At 39.6% G+C, this 21,590-nt stretch overlaps 1 protein-coding gene across 1 annotated transcript in view; it reads left to right on the forward strand.

Moving 5' to 3' along the window:
* LOC129427329 (signal-induced proliferation-associated 1 like 2) overlaps nucleotides 1-21,590 on the forward strand; it is a 77,579-nt gene that overhangs the window by 54,567 nt on the left and 1,422 nt on the right. Inside the window, exons 10-20 of the mRNA XM_055183737.2 lie at nucleotides 1,485-1,709; nucleotides 3,192-3,329; nucleotides 3,682-3,761; nucleotides 4,934-5,040; nucleotides 6,484-6,896; nucleotides 9,193-9,420; nucleotides 11,143-11,272; nucleotides 12,827-13,046; nucleotides 16,535-16,666; nucleotides 20,694-20,802; nucleotides 20,907-20,988. Of these exons, the coding sequence (XP_055039712.2) occupies nucleotides 1,485-1,709; nucleotides 3,192-3,329; nucleotides 3,682-3,761; nucleotides 4,934-5,040; nucleotides 6,484-6,896; nucleotides 9,193-9,420; nucleotides 11,143-11,272; nucleotides 12,827-13,046; nucleotides 16,535-16,666; nucleotides 20,694-20,802; nucleotides 20,907-20,988 (1,864 nt within the window). The remainder of the gene's footprint in view (nucleotides 1-1,484; nucleotides 1,710-3,191; nucleotides 3,330-3,681; nucleotides 3,762-4,933; nucleotides 5,041-6,483; nucleotides 6,897-9,192; nucleotides 9,421-11,142; nucleotides 11,273-12,826; nucleotides 13,047-16,534; nucleotides 16,667-20,693; nucleotides 20,803-20,906; nucleotides 20,989-21,590) is intronic.

Raw genomic sequence — 21,590 nt, forward strand, 5'->3', positions numbered from 1 at the left:
ACACGCATTCACAACCTGTATGTGCATAATTACTGCAAAATGTCATACATCATTTGTCTGATACAATTTGTCAACTCGTTTGCGGATGTCTTTTCTCTTCTCTTGCCCGAAACACCCTGGCAGTGATTTATAATCAAATTAATGCAGCCAATTTTACTTTAACATTCAGTATTAAGGGATGACATTGCAAATTGCTAGCTTAAAAAAGTAAAATTAATAGCTTGTTTAACGATTTTAAATATCTAAACATTTATAATATATATGAGCTCAGAAGCATGAAGACCGTAATGTCGCTGCCGGGGGTCTTTGACCTGTAATTTGTCTACCGTGAAAATCTTCATTCTTTCGGAAGTAACATTCTGCCCCCACAATGCTTTTTTTAACCTCCCAGCCATTTCAAGGCTAATTAACTATATAGAAACGCAGTCGCTAATGTAACTGAAAATCTGGTTTATCTATAATAGTGATGTGATTACTCACCAGAGGCGGTTTAAAACCGACCTTTCGATAATTAAATATGTTGTTGGGTAGTTAATTACAATGCCAGTTTTATCTAAATGCAGATAAACAGGTTGGTGCTCGATAAACACAAACCCACATTATGGTTGCTAGTCTATGTATATGGGATCATTTGGTTATGTCTAATATGTGGTCACTGGTCAACCAGCCACCACATTTTAAAAACCAGCTTGACCACCTGGATTGAGTTACATTGGGTTTGTTTTTGTCACATGGTTAGACAAGCTACTTTTCCCACTACACAGCTTTTTTACATCAGGGATGATTTTTTAATCTAACCATTAAAACACAATGCAGGAAGAAAAGTGTTTTTTTTAGATCAACTTTTGTCAAAGTGTGGGGCGGTCCCCACTGGTGGGGAATAGGAATATTACAAGTGGGACATGACAAATGGGAGGAAATTTGGTAATTTTTTGTGCTCATCTTTATTAATTCCTTTATTTATTAATAATAATGGATAATAATAATTTGCTAATAATGGATGAGTTTGTGACACAAAACCGGAGATTCGGCACCAGCAGAGAAAACCAAGACAGACAATGGACCTAATCAACCAAAAAGTCAGCCGAAAAAGAAAGTATTATGACTCTTGTCAGAAACAAAATGAAAACAGTTGCATTATTATTATTTACTTAGAAACAAAGTCTTATTGCATGCAAACTAAGTGATAATAGATTTGCACATTTATTTTCTCTATTGAAAGTGTTCAGTTCTGTTATGTTTTAAAATATGATGTGATTAAATACATTTCAACAGTTACACTTAAAGTCTAGTTCATTACCATTTTGTTGGGGCGATTGGGGACAGGTGGGGCTTGGAATCCTTCCCTACCTCCAAAGTGGCAGAAATGGCAGAAAAGTTGGAGAAACACTGCTTTAGGTGGAGAAAGGCAGTTTTGCATAAAACCTGGCTAGTTAATGGCTAGTAATGGACATTTTCTCTTTTATCTTCTCTGTGTTCTGCAGAGGTGCTTCAGAGATGTATCGGGTCCCCATCATGGAGTACAAGACGCTTGGTACTGGGCCCGGTTGGCATCGGATGACTCATGTTCCCCAGGCACTGCCGCTTTCTCGTGTTTCTCCCACTCAGGGTCCAGATCGACCCTCCCCGAGCCAACAGATGTTCCACTACGCCCAGGCTGCCATCTCCCGCAGCACCTCTTTCGATAAGAAGTACCAGGATGGCTCCAGGTAAGAGACCATTATATGCAAAATATCAGCTAGACCAGCATATTCGTCTTGATTCTGATCCAGGCTGATTTATTCTGGTCAAGTAACTTAGGAAAAACAGCTCCCCTGTCCTAAATATGTGGTGATGATCTTACCAGGTTGTTTTGGAGCTCTTGGGATGCTTTTTTTTAATCAAAGACTGACTTAAAGCATAGCATCTGCTCTTTCAAACATATTATGATGACAATGGATGAGTTTAGTACATCATGACCTCTTACTCTTGTGTGAAGAGAGATACTGCATGTAGAAAGATATGTGGGAAGTGTGGTGAAGTTCACACAGAGGTGATTCCCATAGAGCGGATTAATTTGGCTTGTGTAATTGATCCCTTCATTGCATTGATCTGTATTACAGTGGTGGGTCATGCTTGCTTAGCTGTCTGTGTGCTTCCATGTGCACATGCTTAGCTGTATGTGTTTCAATGCATTGATCTCATTATAAAGATGTCAATACTATCTCTAGGCTTAGTAAGGCTATGCTTTATATTGAGCAGAATAGGTCCTCATCAGTCAGATTTACGTGTGACTGATCAGAAAATCTATTTGTATGGACAGTTAAAGCAAACACATCTATGTTATTAGCTTTGATCTGACGGGAAGCCTGGGAACTAAACCTCGTCCGTATGTCAAGAGATCCAATAGTACAGTGTTTTTCGTGAGTGTCGTCCGTTGTTAGGTTGTGTTTGCCAGCTGATGTGAATGTGTCAGGACAGGTAACGAAAGCAACACCTGGTTTTCATCTGCGCCGAGCTGCAGATGAGTGTGAACAGCACAGCAGCAGGAACTATAAGAAATAATGATTCATACCAGTAATTATCCTGACACATCTCAGCTGACATATACTGTTCAGTACATTTGTCTGGAAGGGGAAATCCAAATGAGTGCACATAGACACCATTAAGAATGACACATCACCCTAAGGATTAGAAAAAACAGAAAACTGCACAGTGTCCGAATCTGGCGTGTCATTGACTAGTTTTCGGATTTCTCAGGAGACGCCTTTCATAGTAAGCTAATTGGAAACTTGATTTTCCAGCGCTGCAAAATTGTGAGCCTGTAAAATTAGGAGATAGCATGTCTTCTTTTGTACTTGAGTCACTGCGTGTTGCATACTAGTCTCTTCACCTTGTCTGAAACACACACACACACCTTTGTGGCCTCCTAACCCAGCTTGTCGTCTCCTCCCCTGCTCCGCGGGGATCCATGTTGCACATCAATTCCTTCTGTATTTCCCTTACCCCCCCACCTCTCTGGAGCCCACATACGCACCGAGCCCTGGAGACTCGGACCCTGCTATGAATAGTATCCGCTCCCTCATATTTTTTGACAGTGTTTCCTCCCTCTGGGCGGTAATATGAATGAGTATCGCTCTGGTCGTTGTTTCGGGTTTGGCTGGAGCCTCTCTTTGATTAATGAGCTTCTTCCTTTTGTTTGCTTATTTCAGGGTATTGCAGGACTTCGAGATGGTTCAGAGTCCGTCTGGAAATCCTGGCCAGCATTACTGCAGCTCTCCCAGTAACCAGTCGACCTCCAGTGACCCGGGGCCCTGCGGCACATGGGCCCAGAAAGCCAGTTATGATGGGTAATGAGATTCTCCTCGCAGCAGCCGTGTAGCTCAGACGCCAACGTGCCTTGCAGAGGCTAATTATAAGAGATTCGGTGCAAATCTTTAATGCAGACAGAATTAGGTGCAATAGAGAAGTAAAATGATACTGGAGTGTTGTTCTGGCTCCTGTTTTCTGTCATCTTTGGTATGAGATCGTCTTTCATGACCAGTTTTGTGACGATCAGCTGTTCATTCACAGAAAGAATAGTGGAGTCTTGTAGCCACCCAACCCCATCCCAACAATGCAGGATTGTTTAACACCTTCCTAACTACGCAAAATTGTTGAATTGATGCCACTGACCTTTCTACAACCAAACATTTTTCATAGATCACAGTCACCCGCTCTTCAAGACCAGCCAGAAGATAAGGAAGACCGAGAACCCAAGCTGGAGAGAGCACGGTCTGCTGGTACAGAATAACTCATTCAGTTTTTGTTTACACCTCACTCTTGTCAGAAAAATTTTTCGAAATATGTACCCCATCTGTTACTGTAGGAGTACCCTTTTAAAAAGTGCATCTTTGCACCTAAAGAATTCATATTAGTGCTTCAGAGGTACATATTAGTATTTTAAAGTACTGCCCCAGTGACAGCTGGGGTGCATATTTTGTCAGTGCAGATGTCGTATTGAACGTAAACGACTACCGTATTTTTCGGTCTATAGATGGTGTCAGCAGTAACAACATAAACAAGTGGATGTCGTGGTCCGCACCTAACTTCCGCACGTAAACTCTGCTAAGAATAAATAACAGCAAAGTTCTTTAAACGTAGTTTATTTATATAACAAGCAAAAAACAACACATAGATTAGCTAGGAAACCAAAACATTTGTTATTTTCGACGAGGCATTTGTTCAAGAGATCAGTTTAGCAACTAGTCAGACCATTTAAAAAAACGAAACCGGAAGTAAAGTTGGGATCCAGACGTGTATCGCCTCAACGCATTTGCGTCCGATGAAACCGTCTATAAGCTGCGTTTTTAAGTCTTATAGTCAGGTGCGCCTGTAAGTCAGTATGAATTAATTTTGACATTTATGAGGCAAGAGACAACATTACCATCTACAGCCGCGAGAGTCCGCCATATGCTGCTTCTGTATTTATTTAATTCAATGGATTGAGTAACGTGGAATGAAGAGTATGCGAACTTCACGCTAGTTGGCTTGTTTGGTTAATTTAGCCTATTGAACCTTCCAGGTAAGTTCTGTATGCTATGGTTTATCGTTTAAATAACTGATAATATTACTTTAACGTGCAAACATCTATTCAGCCTGCTGTTCTGTCTTCTATTGTTAGTTGAATAACTTGCCTTTCCAGATTAAATGTCTGTTCTTCGGCTTGGATTTTGTGAAATAATAATTTTCTAAATAAATACGACGTATGGTCCACCGTGACTTATGTATGTTATTTCATCTTAATGATGCATTTTTTTATAATACCGCTTATACTCCGATGCGGCTTATAGTCCGGAAAGTACGGTAACCCACTTAATTTGACTAAATTGCTTGTAGTAAGTAAGTGCCCTAGTGTTTTACAGACTTAACCAAATGCATTGATGTCCTATAACATCACACCTATGATTTCCAGGGTCACCTTGTGTTCCAGAGGCAAAGTGGCACATCCCGTCCACCAAGATCCTAAACAAAGGTCTGTCGAGACAAGGTGCGAAAGACTCACCTGGTAAAATCCACAGAGTAAGTTGATGTGATCTTTTTCTACATGCTTTATTATTAATTGATAGCTTTTCAAAGGCCAGATGCGGATCATTTCAAGGTCAGTCTGTAAAGCAACAAAATAAAATTTTTGCAATTGTTAACTCACCCTTATTTTGTTTCAAACCTGCATGGTTTTCTTTCATCCATGGAAGACAACAGGAGACATTAGAGAGAATGTTAGTGAATGACAGCTTTAGTCTCCATTCACTGTCATTCTATGGAAGAAAGATCAGCAACATTCTTAAAAATGTTTCTTTTGTGTTTCAAAGTCAGACATGTCTGGAACGACATGAGGGCGAGAAACAATAACAGAATTTTATTTTTAAGTGCGCTATCATGGCTTTACAGACTGACCAGGAAACTAACACCATCATACTGTACTTGAACCATGGCATATGTTATATGCTTGCATGCATGTGCGTGCAACTGTTTACATGTTTATATGTGGCTGATGACTGCAATGACCTTATTAGTCAGGAACGTGTAGTTGGCAACGCTGCAAACGTGCCACATTTCACTTGGGGTGGGTTGTCTAAGAGAGAGGTTACGGGTGTGGTTCAAAGAGGGGTTGACATCTATGGCAGATGGCCCATGGTGCCACATCTAGACATGTGAACCCTGTAGGAATTGACGTAAGAATGAGGAAGACGGTCTCGGTTACAGAATGACATGCTGATGGACCGTGCACTCGGTGATAGCGAGAGCGTTTTAAGCATTAGGAACTTATGTGAAAATCCACCTGATATATCTAAGCCAGAAAAGGTCACCTTGCCCGTTGTGCTTGTAGGCTGATGTTGATGCAAAGATGTGATGTAATGGGTCGTGTTTATCTCATGTTACTAACTTTTCCAGTAAACTGGTTGTTTTATTACTCTGAACTCACAAATTTTTGTGATGGTTTATCGACCATCCTTGCTTAAGCCTGAGGCTTTTATCCAGCTAGAAATGGTGGGCGCTTGCAGACCTTCCAAAACAAGCCATGCATTAAAGTTTAAAAATCATCCACTTTCCATTTATTTGAAGGGGCTTAAATTTAGACGATGCAATTTAACAGAATAATCAATTATTCATTTTCCATGAGATTGGTTACAGTAGGTGCTAATGGTGCAGCTGGTTCATCTGTCTGTGGCTGTTTTTGCTAAATGGATAAATGCACGTCAATGCTTCATGGCTCCATCCATATTTGTTAGCTGTATTTTGACCGTAAACAATAATGTTTTATTATGATGAAATAATTTGCCTGCCTTTTATTTCAAATGTATAAGTTTGCTCAGAAAGCAGTAATGTTCCTCAAATGTGAAATGTCAAGTTTTAAATGTTTTTCTGTGTATGAAGGCTCTTCATCACAAAAGAAAAGTCTATCATCATGTACAGTAAACTGTATATATGTCACCATTATAACCAGTCAACTGTAATTTTCAGACCCGTGAGAAGAGCTGTCACAGTCATTGTTCCAGTCACTCCAGTAACAACACCCTCTCCAGCAACGCTTCCAGCGGCAGCGACGACAAACATTTCGGCTCTGGAGACCCAATGGATCCTGAGTCTCTGGGTCTTACCTACATAAAAGGAGCGTCTACGGATAGTGGGATAGATACGGCGCCCTGCATGCCCCCTCCCGCACCTCCCTTGCCGCTGAGTGGGGTGGGACCATCACGGATGGTCATGAGGGTTGACACGGGACTCCCATGGACTCTGGAGTACCCAGAGGAGGGTGAGACGGAAGAGGAAAGGGCAAAGATGTTTCTGTCTCAAGGGTACGTTCCTGCTACGCCCACCGGACACACCACCGACGGCAGCACAGGAGATCTGAGTGAGATATCCTCGCTTTCTAGGTAAGAGAGATGAAGTGAGAGATGGAAAGCAAAAGCATTTTAAGAAAAAGTAGAAATTTGGATATTTATGTTTAGATTTTTTTTAATTGCAGATGTTTTAACCCTTATAAGAACCTTGTAATCAAAATTACCCCAAGCCACTTTTCTAAAGTTAAAAAAATGGTTCCCTCCATCTCAGTGGAATAAGATTTTGTGACTTTTCTAGATTATCTTTCAATATTCATATAAAAAACTGGGCTTGATTTGTTCGTTCTGAAGATGTGTAAAAAAATTACCAAAAGAGGCCCTTGTGGTCAAAATGACCCTAATTGAAAATGAATGGAAAATGCACAAAAAAATCATTTTTTGCTTTTTATTTGTCAAAAAATCAATGTATCGAGAATAAATAACAAAATTTCAACACAAAAAAAGAAGGCCTGGTAGTAGAGCACAAATGCAATATAAAAAAAAAACATGCTCAATCTCACACACACACACACACAAATGTATGCTACAGTCTAGAGAGCATTTTTTTATACAATTTGGCAAAAAAACAACCACAGATGCAAAACGAAGATGTAAATTGGTGGGCTCTAATGGTTACACAGGTGCGTGCACACACACACACACACACAGGCGCGTACACACACATGCATGCGCACACACACACACACACACACACACACACACACTTGCATTCAGTCAAATTTCTGTGGCATTTTGTAAAAATAGACATTTCCAAATGCAACAAAAACTACAAAAAAAGTAATATTTGAAATAAAATGTATGTTTAATGTCCTTTCTAATGTTTATATATACATAAATTCACAAAATCTATTTCTAAAGTAGTGATGTGAGCAGTTGGCCACATCCAGTGAAATAAATGGGTCCCTATGGGCCACTGCTGGCGAAATGATTTATTTCCTAAACTGTAATTTTTTAAAATGTTTTTTTCTAACCAGCAGATGGCTGAATTCAACACATAACATCAAGATCAATATCTAGAAACTATTTAAATCAAATTTCGATCATAATTTATGTTAATTTTTAATAAAAATGCGATATTTTACATGCAAGCTAATGGTGTAGTTGAGAAATTTAGTGGTAAACAGGTACAAAAGTACTTCATATCTCCCAAAACACAGCATTAATGTATAGATGGGAAGTAAACAAAAAATGATGTATTACTTGTATCATTAAAAAATTATATATTTTTTGTAATTACTCTTTCAATTTCTGGGGTAATTTTGACCCCCACGGAACGCTAATGTAAACAGGGAAATCTAGGCTATGAGGGTTAATCATAGTGTGCTCACTTAACTCATCAAAAAGCTTGTTCCGATAGATTTTTTGCTTATTGCATTTTGAATGTTGCATTTTCAGACCCATTTGTGTCAGGTTAAAAATAGTCAGACTTTTAAAGGTGTGTCTCAATCCCCCTGTGTTTTGTTCCATGCCATTGCACTCAGTTTTGAATGCTAGAATGCATCTGATGTAAATGCATCACAATGGGGTCAAATCCCATGGCTTGCCCAATTATGCTCATCTTCCTTAAGGCTGATTATTCATCTTGTGCTTTTTATTCAATTTTGGCAGAATGTAGCTTTCCACATCTTAAAGCTAGCCTTGCTTTTTCCGTTTTGAAACTCGCATTGCAAAAACACGTTAAGTTCCAAATATAATCAAGAGAATGGATGGGTATTATTTCTGACAACTTTTGATTCACTTGCCTAAAGCCAAAACAATGGGAGCCTTATAAAAGCTTATTTGATTTTTGTTTTGGCCCGTGATGTTCAGAAGATGATCAAACGGCATTTCTTATCTGTGTGGAACTGCTTCAGTCAGAGTTAGGATTTAGTTTTAGGTTTCAGAAAAAAGCTTATTTAGAATTACTGAATACAGATGGATGCGGATGGAGAACTTGCTAAGGTTAAAACAACCCATCATTTGATTTAGTAAAGCTGAGGCAATGAGACACAAGCAGCCAAAACAGCATATCATCAGCCCAAAGCGTTTTCCACTGCCATTCCTGCTCTGTAGGGTGAGCCAACAACATAATAGGGGCTAGTTGGAAGTTCAGAAGGCTTTGGATGCAGACATCTTTGCTGTTGTTGATGTTGTTTCAGCTGTGTGTTGACTCTTCTTATGTTCTTGCCTTGAGCATTTGTAGTGCTTGCTATGGTAGGCATCATATTACACCAAGATGAACTGCTTGAGCCTACTTTTGGTGACCCATTCAAGATGAATCAGTTTCTAAATCGGATGTTGGATGTTCGTTTTGTGTTTGTAACACAATGATTCTCCGTTGCTGTCCCAGTGGTTCTCGTCATTCTGGAAGCCCATCTGAACGCTGTTCTAAGAACTCCGGCTCCATTGACCCCTCAAAGATCTACATTATCTCTCCCACTGACGCGACTCAAGGGGGAGGGCGGGAAAAACACTCGCACAGCTGTCAGTCACAAGGTGAAAAGTATTTGGCTGGCTGGAAGAAAGGAGTCAACGACCACTTCCTGGAGGAGGAAGAGGGGCCAGCAAGACAATTTAGGTAAAAAACACTACTATACTAAGTAAACGTAAAAGTTTACCATACCTTTGAACATAGAAAGTAGCTGCGTTTCTATTTAAAGATTTGCCCAAAGTCAACAAACGATTGCAAAATTTATGATGTTTTCATTAACCAATATTATGCGAATAAACAAAGTTCTGTTCTCTCGCAATAATTCAATTCAATTTTATTTATATAGCACTTTTCACAATTAGTAATTGTTTCAAAGCAGCTCTACATTAATAGAAGCAAGGGAAACACAGAACAACCGATAGACAACATAAGTAGCAAAATACAGCGGTTGAGATTAAACTGAACAAGCGAGCGTAGTAATATGTAACGTATAGAATGGGGTGCTATGTTAAGCCAAAGTCGGCTGACTCTCAGGGGTTGAAAAAAACCCTAGGAGAAAAACCCAGTGGGAAAAGTCCTAGGAAGAAAAAAACCCTTGGAAGATATATCTATATAAATATATGTAACGGATAAACAGATTAGACGGGTTCAGCCGGTGGTCGTTGGGCAGGCATCACGCTTGAAGGACGGCCAGTAGGTCAGTGTTGACCTTCACGGCAGCCGGAACTGGGTCTGTTAGTCTCATTGTCCTCGGGATCGAGGACGAGACAATAAGTAATTCCAAAAACCATGTCGACGGCTGTATTTCGACTTTATACGCCGCCGCACAGACGACATACGGATGACATCAAAATACCGTAAGAGCTACTTGAAAGGATACAGAGCAGTCAACTCCCGATTCTCTCTTGGTTATTTTGATGTCATGCGCTTGATGGTTCTTGTGATGCCACATGGAGTCGCCCACACCTCTTCTGTCTTGTACTCCAATCAAACATACATACCACGCCATATTTAAAGCGGACATTTCGCTATTAAATTTTTGCTGTCCCCAGAGTACATATGTGAAGTTTTAGCTAAAAAACATATAGATATTTTATTATAACATGTTAAAATTGCCACTTTTGGGTGTGAGCAAAAATGTGCCATTTTGGGTGTGTCCTTTTAAATGCAAATGAGTTGATCTCTGCACTAAATGGCAATGCTGTGATTATCCCCTTCTGACATCACAGGGGAGCCAAATTTCAATGACCTGTTTTTTCACATGCTTGCAGAGAATGGTTTACCAAAACTAAGTTACTAGGTTGATCTTTTTTCATATACAAAAGTTTTCCAGAAGCAAACAATGTATGACTGAATTTCACATGCGTAATCATTTTTTGTGTCTCTCTCTGTTGCGTTTGCCAGCAATGGGTCAGAAACCTTGTTGTCTTTGCTCCTAAAGACAGTTTTGAAGACCTCAAGGTAGTTTTAGTCATTATCTGACCCTGAATTTTTGTGATGTTACCTTCCCTCTCATTGTTAAGATTGGCACGCCTACACTGTGGAGGTCACAAGAGCCCTGACCTGATTTAATCCCTTTACCAATGAGACACATCAGCTGTTTGCCACTACCGTAACCCCTCTGCCCCTATATTCCTTGTATTTCCTGTGGAAAAGCCCCTGTTTGCTATGTTGCTAAAGAATTTAGCACGTTGACAATAAACAACATCAAATGTGTAATGCAGAGGCACTTTAATAATTCAAGTCAGATTGCAAAAATACACTGAAATGTATGGCTAATGTTTGTTTGTTTGTTTGTCTGTTGTCTTAATTTTTCCTTTTGTTCCTTCTTGTTAACGCCCTCTCCTCCTTTATCTTCATTTGTCCCAGGAGTCTGTATTTGACAGATCAGTCTCAGGTGGTTAATAGTGCTGGTGAAAAGCTTCAGACACTCTCTAAGGAGGGTTTCCTCAGGATGCTGCTACCTGACAGTCCCTCGGCACAGGCGGGTCACGGCAAGGTGAGTTCTGGAAGATGAATGTGTTGCGCAAAAGGTGCTTTAGCTAGAACATGGTAAAAACAATTAAATTTGTAATAAATTCTTGTATCTACATCTGGAGGAAATCGGGTCACAAATGGGCTTCTGTCAGTCATACGATCTTGTTGAAAGTTCTCCGGATCTTCGTGTGCATGCATGCTTTACATGCCTATGGCTCTATAAACTGTATTTTATCTAGTATTTTAGTAGTCACTTATAATGTATGTTACTAGAGACCTAACTAGTCTCATCCTGCACAAAGGTCACATTTCCATTTTTCAGGCTATGCAACATTTACAATTCTACATTGACATTACAGCTGGGGAATGACTAGCAATTATAATGTGAATTTCAATAGGGCATGGTGCTAGCGCGGGTCAAGGTCATGCATTTAATGCGTTTCAGGGTTTTCAAATTTAAATGCATTCTTGTAGCTCCTTTCCGACTTTGAGACCTATAGTAATTTGTTGCCAGAGTTAGTTTAGATCATTTTATTGTTTTTGTGAAAAATAGTGAAATATCTTCTGTTTAAAGGAAAACCCCACCATTTTACTATGTTCTTACCTCAACTTAGATGAATTAATACATACCTATCTTTTTTCAATGCGTGCACTTAATCTTTGTAAAGCGCCTCGTGAATGTGTTAGCATTTGGCGTAGCCCCATTAATTCTTATGGTTCCAAATGGATGAATTTATAAGCCACCAAACACTTCCATGTTTGCCCTATTTAAAGACTGTTACATGAGTAGTTACACGAGTAAGTATGGTGGCACAAAATAAAACTTTTGTTTGGAGCCATAGGAATGAATGGGGTTAGGCTAAATGCTAACACATTCACGAAGCACTGTACAAAGATTAAAAGTGCACGCATTGAAAAAAGATAGGTATGTATAAATTCATCAAGTTGAGGTAAAAACATAGTAAAATATTGAAAAACAGTGGTGTTTTCCTTTTTATAAATACTGTACGAGTCTTTGAGGAGCTTAAACCTTTTCATTGCAAGAAATCACTGCATTAGACTTTAGTGCTACATTGTGCTAATTTATTTTAATTCCTAAAGACCATTATAAAATTGTCACCTTCAAGGTCCATTGGTCCTCTGTCATGTTCACAGATCTAATTGTCTGTCTGTTAAGGGTCCCTCCCCCCACCAATAGACCCCCTGTCCGGTCCGTGTCCATTGCACCTGCATTATTGATGAGAATTCAATGACTCTAATAGGCCAGACTCACAGACACACACAGTCACTGCAGCCGATTGGTCCCCTGCTGGTTCTCATGTTCCCCATCTACCCCCCCCCCAACTTCTCTCACACAATTCAATTAAGTGATATGTGCTTTATTGCCATGGCTGTTTTATTAACAATATTGCAGAGCCTTTCACATAATCAGATTCTGATGAATAATGTTTTTGCTTCCCTCACCACCGCTTTCTTTCTCTCTCTCTTGCATCTTTGTCCTTTCTCTTTGTTTTCCTCTTACCCGTCATTGTCTGTCTCATCCATCTAATTCCCCTCTCTTTTTTTGTTCTTTCAGATCCCGAATGTCGGTCAGTCTCCACGGCGCTCCCTCTACCGGACCCTGTCTGACGAAAGCTTGTGCAGTAGCCACCGGAGGGCACTGTCATTGGCCAGCTCCCGCAGCTCCATGTTGGACCAAGCCATGCCCAATGACATCCTTTTCACCAGCACACTGCCCTACCACAGCACCTTACCCCCTCGCATGAGCCTGAAGCATGCAGCTGGTCAACTCAAAAATGAGTTTTTGCCCTGTCACATCTGATGTCATTAACATTATTGTGCAAATGCGGATAGTCATAAATCTAGCTAGACAGTTGCACAGTCTGGCCCAATAATGATACTCTGTCAACATCATCCTTAAATCTATCATTGTATCAGCTGAGATTTTATAGCCTAACTGACTGCAAGACACGAGTTGATGATAATGAGAATAAATTACTCCTTTTTTTTTGGCTCATAGCAGATTTTTCCATCTCCTCAGTAAGTTTGCAACATTCCTTCCTGTTACAGTAATTTTATCCTCTACTGACTTTAATGTGGTACTTAGTAATGAAGCAAATAATAGTACTATAAATCTGCTGCTAATGCGCAAGAGACTCTGTGCTAATCATACTATTATACTGCATGTCTCATAAATTATTATGGAATGAACAGTATGCTTCAAATAGCTACATATTACAGTAACATTGTTGTTTTATGTATACTAGGCTGGTCAATATTACAAAAATATACCTCACATTTTATTTATTGGAAATCCTGACATAGACTAACAATAAAAGAATCGGGCAGACCGAATGCAAGAATGCGACCCGTGTGAATGGCACCATACGCCTCTTGGCTTGTTTTCGCATGCAGACACTTGAGCCGCTCTCCAGCTGTCAGAGACAAACGGTTCCCTTCGTATAATGGCAGAACTCTACGCCAGCCAACTTCATTCATTATTCAAATCACTCTCACCTCTCCGATCCGAAGAGAGGTCTTTCTGTCTGCCCTCGTGAGCGGATTTTAGGTGCATTAGTCAGTATGTGCTAGGGCACCTACAACTAATTTTACTTGGCACTTTTGATTCTGTGCCTAAAGGTACATTAGACATTTTGGCACTTCTGAGTGTTTGGCCAAAAGTCCATTTATATTTTTGGCAGTTTTGATACGAAGGGGAGATTTGGTATTGCGGATTTCGTCTTTGACCTGTATTGGGAGTTGAAAATTACTTTCCTGTTTACTGCAGGTGAAATCTCTGTTGATCGTCTCAATTTTCTTATAATCAAAGTGGTCATTATCTGTTAATGAATGGTTAAAGTGTAATTGTTTTCTATGGTAAATTAAATTATGTAGTCAAAGTCTTTTTAGGTCAATGAATGTTGTTCAAGTATGCATGCTTTGATTGAACCTCCAGTGAGGAATCTTTGAAATGTTACTGTTTTGCCTACAGGATAAAAAGGAAACAAAGAGAAAAATTAAATGAAGAGAAAACTGTCAGTATGTTCATACTCTTGCTTGGATCTTGCTATCAGGGGTGTTTTCTCTGAGGAGATGAGAATTCTGTAAAACATTTGGATGCGAAATCATTTGACAGTACAAAGAGAAAAACTAAGCAAAGTATTGGATGAAATAGATTATAAAGTTTTTTAAGGTAACGCTGTCCAATAGTGACACCAGTGCTAGTGTGTCTTTTGTTTCTGTTCAGATGGTCAAGTTTTCATAAGCTGCACTTCAAATTGCACAAATTGAAATAGCGATTTTGGAAACAACAATTAAGCATTAACTTCCATATATGGCCAAAAGATTTTTATATTATGGAAATTGTAATGGAAAAAGTTTTTTCGCATTTACTTACAGTACTGTGCTAAAGTCTTATGCTGCGTTCACACCAGCCGCGGTAGAGGCGTCAAGCGCAAGTGATTTCAATGTTAAGTCAATGTGAAGACGTGTTTGCGGCGCGAATGAGGCGTTTAGCGTGGTAGCCGAGATTCCGCCTCATTGAACGTTAAGGCTGCAAACGCACAAGTTAAATTTTATTAACTTTGTCGGAAAAACGTGCCGCGTTAACCAATCAGGAGCTTGCTCTAGTAGTGACTTGATTACAGGAAGTGAGCAAAGTCGCAAAAGCCCCTCCCATGACGCGAATTTCCGATGACTAGAATTTCACGTGCGAATAAAGCGAGTAAACTCAAAATGTTCAAGTGGCAAACTAGACGCGGTGGATGCGAATTTGACGCCTCAAACGCGGCTGGTGTGAACCCACGGTTAGGCCACCACCACCAGACTTGTTGTGTTAGGAGTTTTAATGTCCATCCATATTTATTTTTCAATCTATTCTATCAAGATACAAAACAGAAAATACAGGAAATATGTACAAAAAAATAAAACATTTAATTTTCAGGACTAAATGTCTTCTTTAGGCATCGTCGGTGTTTAGTTTGACCTCTCTTGGCACTAAACACATCTTGAGCGTTTTTGAGCAAAAAAAATACTAATTTCTTTAAAATTAGAAATTTTGAACATTGCGAGACAGCATAATTACGTTTAGTCGCATAACAACTAATCTTTAAATAACAACACAAATCTTTAAAGCAACACTATGTAGTTTCCATGTAAAAATGACTTACAGCTCCCCCATGTGGTTGAAAAGTGCAACAGTGCCTGGTATCAGACACTCTTCTGCAGGCAGGGGGAGGGGCAGGGCTGTTTCCTACCCTCCACCGCCACTTTCAGAGTGTGCTTGTAGCAGCTAGGAGGCTGCTCAGGTTGCAGCAACAGTACAATTTGTCCAGTTAAAAGTTGTTCTATCACTGAAGTAATGTTAGAGACATTATTTAAAGGTAAAAAAACTACATAGTCTTGCTTTAATGGAATCGCAGCTGGTGAGTTCCTTAAGCATGATGTGAACCAGTTCATCTCAATTGTTTATAGGTGTACCTTTGTGTCTGCGACCCTCATGATGCCTGCTGTGTTAACTGAGCTATTGTCAATTGATGATGCAAAAACATCTCTATTAAAGGGATAGTTCTATCATCATTTTCTCATCTAAACCTGTATGGACTTCTTTTTTCTGATGAACACAAAAAATATTTTGATAAATGATGGTAAGCACACAGCTGATTATAACCGTTGATTTCCATAGTAGGAAACATATATTATGGAAATATTGTGATAAATGATGAAAATATGTTGATAAATGATGGTAAGCACACAGTTGGTGGTACCCAATGAATTCCATCGTATTTGTTTTTCCTACTATGGAAGTCAATGGTTACAATCAGCTGTGTGCTTACCATCATTTATTAAAATATCTTCTTTTGTGTTCATCAGAAGAAAGAAATTCATACAACATGAGGATGAGAAAATTATGACAGAATTTTAATTTTTGGGTGAAGTACTGTATCCCTTTAATAATTTATACTAAATAACAACTGGTATTACCAAATAAATGATATGTAAAATGCAGTGCTTTTGAATCAAACTTAAGTTTTAAAAATGTGTATATGTAACATGTTTTAAATGCCGTGTGTGTAAAATTTCAAATGGAGCATTAATTTACATAATCCCAGAGAGGGACCACTCACCATTGCTCGCAATGGTATTCAATTCTCCAGAGACCCACTCCATCAGTGGGCTTTATTTCTAAACAGGACATACAGAGATTTTGGGGTGAGGTACGGGTGAACTGTAATGTTGATGGGGGAAGGGATGCACATATGAACCGTATTTATTGTTTTTACAGATGAGCTCTGGTTCTCTGATGGTTCGCTGGCAGACAAGGCCAAGCTGGCGGACGCTGGACTAATTCCTCTTCCTGACCCCACTTCTGGTCTCGACTGGTCACATCTCTTGGATGCTGCACGAGCATTTGAAGGTACAAAACAGGTCTCTCTGTACTACATATGCTGGTTTTTCTCTTGTAATAACCACAACATTGTCTGCAGTGTAATGTCCTGACCCATTTAACATGCTTTGTGGTTATTAACCCTGACTTCACTTACTGGTGATGTGGAGTTCATTGTTCACTCTTATGGAATGAAATACATGGGTCTTGGATTTATTTCCACTATGACATCATCACTGACCCTTTGATCATGTGGATTTTATGGTATCAAGTATGGAATGTCTGCTGCTTTGAATTGAAGTTCATAATGTTGTGATGAATCTTTGGCTTGGTTCACACTGCAAGTCTTAATGCTCAGTTTGGAGATTTTTTTGCGCTATTGTTCACATTATCATTTAAACGGACAGCCATCAGTCTCATGTGTAAATTCTATACAGCCCTGAAGTGACCCTCATGCGCATAAGACGACATGAGTCACGTAAGACGCAGCGCGGAAATAAGCATGGAAAAAGTTGGATGAAATGCAACATGGCCCTTCAGACTGAAGTCAAATTGCAATACATCAGATATGTATCCGATTTAAGACCACATATGAAAGATGTGCTGCGTCTGATGTCATGTCGTCTCCTGCGCATGCGGAAAACTTTCAGGGCCGTATACGGTTTACACATGAGACTGATGGCTGTCCATTTAAATGATAATATGAAGACAATCTCAAACAAAATCTCTGAACTGAGCATTAAGACCTGCCAATTTAATAAAATTGGATTTGTGCTGTTCAGACTGTCATAAGAAAATCAGATATGGGTCACACTTGGGCAAAAAAGTCGATTTGGGCCACTTTTACCTGCAGTGTGAACGTAGCCTTAGTGCTTTGTCAAGCTGGGTGCTTTGTCACCATAAACAGTCACAGACAGAAAAGTAGCTTCCACAAGTTCTTTTTCGGCATTATAAGTAAAACTAGATTTATTTCTAAAATAAATGGTAATCTTTATTTTGAGCTTTTTAACTACATTAGCATTATGTAATTTTTATGTATTTTTTACAATTATGTAAAAAGTTTGTCATCTATCCATATACCCAAGCACTTGTACGTGGGTACCCTTTCAATGGATTCAGACGTAAAAATGCTAAGATCATTAAGCAACTATAGGCGAGTTTTTGAAAAGACCATGTACTTCTTTTTCTGAGGACTTAAATCCAATTTTAAATTAAGCAGAGCAGTTTGTAATGACTGAAATGCAGTCTAAAGCTCTTGCACAGCCTGTGCAATGGAAGGAGCATATGTATAAACATATGTGTCATCAGAATAAAAGTGAACTTTTGCTTGAACGTCCTGACCTAAATCATTTATAAAAATGGAGAACAGAATAGGTCCCAAAATAGACCCCTGAGGTACCCCTTTAGGTATTCCAAGATTTGTGGCCCTCTGCATAGACACACTGATTTGTTTTCCTACTTTGGAAGTCAATGGGTACCTGCAGTTGTGTGCTTACCATCATTTATCAAAAATTTCTTGTTCATTAGAATAAAGAAATCCATACAGGTTTAGCTTCAGTTAATGTATTATGCACAAAACGAATTGACAGTTAATAATAACGGTTTACAATAAGCTTTAACCTAGATAAATGAATCCAGTAGAAAATTAGTATTTCAATATTAGTTCATTATACTTGGTGCATTAACCATTGTAATGTTAACAAACTGAATTGATTTGTAAAGTGTTAATTCTTGAACAAAGACGGCTGAAGAAAGTTTCAGGTCGGATTTTTTTTTAAGAACATAAAAAACCTTTTTGTACTATTACTGAAATAGTTTCCTCTCACTATACAACTTAAGCTGTTCTCACACACCATTACCACAGTTAACTGAAGATTGCTCAAAAAGGCACCTTTCTGCAGCACTGCCTGCTCTTGACCGTGTCCAAATCACCACATCCCATTTGCCTCCCATTCATTTCCTGTGACTGCCTGAAGGAGCATTGTTCTGCAAGGTGCTAATTAGAAGTGGAGAACGTATTTTGAGCATGGAGAAATTAAGCCATTATCGCCATGCGAGCCCAGCAAGACACCACTTAGGGAAATGACTCAAGCCATTGCTCGCTGTAATTACACATTTTGGGTTTTGGACGCCTTTCCTTATGTGCAATTACAGCTGTTCCCTCACCTTCAACCGGTCGCTGTGGAGACCACGGTTAGGGCTAGTGAGGGCACGGCATGGTATTTCTTAAATTTTGTTCTAAATCACGGGTTAACGCACGGTGGACTGTTTTAATTGGGCGCCCAGCTAAAAGGGGCCGGTACGCAGATTGACCTAACATTATTTTTTCAGATAAATTGTCTGCATATCCTTAGAGACAGCAACCTTCCTGAAATAGCGATGAATGTGTGACCATAAATTTTGTGGTGGGAGAAATGATTAAGTTAGCTTGTGCCTCGGGGTTGGGGTGCTAACTGGAGGGGGCGGGGAGGAGGTGAGGTTACGGCATTGGTTTCCATGCTCTTTGTGCGTGTTTTTCTTCAGAGCACTGATAATTATCCATCCATTTCAATTCTAGCTCCATCGACACCCCTTGCTGCGAGACTGTTAATGAAATGAAATGAGAGCGGGGGTGCATTGAAAAGTGTTAGGAGAGGTGATAGCAACCCTTGCTCTTATATAAACCTCATGAATGTTTCTAGCAGTATGTCTCTGAGAACAATAGCAGGTCAACATCTTGATAGATTCCATGATATATTGAGTATATGTGAAGTTTAGCGGTATGGTTGAATGACAATCTTGTGTTTTGCGTTTACCCCCCATTGTTTCTTTCATGTTTGCTTTTTTAATTTATCATTTGGCAGACACTTTGGTCTAAAGTGACTTCCTCTTCAGTTGGGTGTACGTGTTTATCACTCCATTTGTTCGCTGGAAACTGAACCGAACAATTGAGCTACAGTGACACTTCCTTACTGTAGTAAAGATAATACGGTATTGATGGATGTAGATAGTTTTCTTGCATACCCGACAGAACAAAAGCAGCACATTTGCCAGTTCCTCCCCCTCCTCCATACACTTTCTACCTTCTTAGTGAAAGGTAAAGCCACACATCCGTGTGTTTTCGGTCTTGAATGCTTAATGATATGTTCGACAGGCAGCGTAAAGCGTAATGTGAACCCCCATCTCGACTTGCCATTAACCCTTCCGCCGCGTTAGCTGCTTTCCGCACTTCATTAACACCCTGCTCTGCTGAAGCTGGTTAACAGATAGCGTTAACACGTTCGGAGGAGCTGAGAGGAATCACATTTAATAAGCTTTCCTACGAGTGTTGCTGGAAGCTCCTACCTGGAGCATCAGCCCGTGTATCACCTCTGTCTGAAGCAATATGGGGAACAGTATGTCATCCATTTCCTTTTCCTGTGTGCCTATGGGGGTTTCTTGATTGGCGTGCTTGTTTTTTGTTTTGTGCATTGCTAATAACTGATGCGGAAAATTTTTGTGGTAAATTCAGGGGTAGAGAGGTTCTCCAATTTCTAAAAGGAAGTTTACATTTGTGCATTTAGCAGACGCTTTTATTAAAAGGGCACATATGATGCAAAATCCACTTTGACAAGGTGTTTGGACTTAAATGTGTGTTGGCAGTGTGTGAACATAACAACCAACAATATATAAAATCCACCCTGTCCTTCTTTTTTTATCTCTGTTAAATCAAAGCAGTCTTATTAGAATGCTGCGTTGATTCTCTTGTTATAGTGCTTTTCCATTGCATGGTTCCTTATGGGTTGGGTCGAGTCAGCTTACTTTTGGGGGCTTTTCCACTGGGTACACTACGTAGTACTTTTTTTTCCAATATGTGCCCTTTAAAGCAATTTATAGTGCATTTAAGTTATACATACTATATTATGACTGTAATATGTATTACCTGGGAGTCAAGCCCCATGACCGTTGTACTCCTAATGCAGTGTTCTACTAATTTAGGATCCTTGTGCCTATTATAAACAATACATAAGATGCACTAAGACTTAAGTAATCATTTCAAACCCAAGTCCCTACTAAAATGATTATTTCTTCGTTTTAGATCAGGCAGCAAGCTCTCTAAGCTCTCTAACTGAAGAAGAGCAGACCAAACAGGTTCTTGAGCTTTCAGAGGAGCTCAACAGAAGAGTTAGATGTGCGAACGATTCAGGGTAGGTGTTGTCTCGCTGTCTATTCATTTATTTAATCTGTCTATCCATTTCTATCTATGTATGTCTCTGTATAACTGTGCACCTGTATGTCTATGACCTAACAGGGATGGTTCTCCAGCCCTTCTCACTGGTAAGGTGAACCAGCTGGAGCTCATTCTCAGACAACTTCAGTATGACTTGAGAAAGGTAAGATCATCAAACATAAAGCTTGATGTTATAGATCATGGGTCTCCAACCCTGTTCCTGGAGGGAACCTGTCCAACAGATTTCAGTTCCAACCGAGGGGCAACCTTCCGATCTCTCCGATAAAGCCAATACAGAAGTGACTTTAACTGCAATTCATCGACCGGCCACTAGGGAGTCAATTCCCAAAAACCCCCAACTTTACAGCAGTAAATAATGATTACAGCCTGGTACAAAAAGTGATTTGGTCTATATAGCTAATTTTGACCTTCATGACAACTGTTAGAGGGGTGATTTTTTTTTTTTTTGTAACTCATCTGTTTAAATTATATTAAGCCTTAAAGTTCAGTATAATTAGAGGCGTGGCCACTTGAGTGATGGGTGAACTGCCATGGCTGTCACTAGAGTCGAGCTAGGCAGGCGTGGTTTTAGCAACCAGTCACCTTAGGTCCACCCACGTCCCGCCTCTTTACCCATTTTCGGTTATCCGCAAGTGACCCAAGATGCCAACGGAAGGCATCGCCTAATATTGACTTAAAAAAACTATGGTTTACGTCACGGACACTACGTCCATATTTTTTACAGTCTATTGTTCCAACCCCAAT

The sequence above is a fragment of the Misgurnus anguillicaudatus genome, chromosome 14, assembly GCF_027580225.2.
Source record: "Misgurnus anguillicaudatus chromosome 14, ASM2758022v2, whole genome shotgun sequence".
Classification (NCBI taxonomy): domain Eukaryota; kingdom Metazoa; phylum Chordata; class Actinopteri; order Cypriniformes; family Cobitidae; genus Misgurnus; species Misgurnus anguillicaudatus.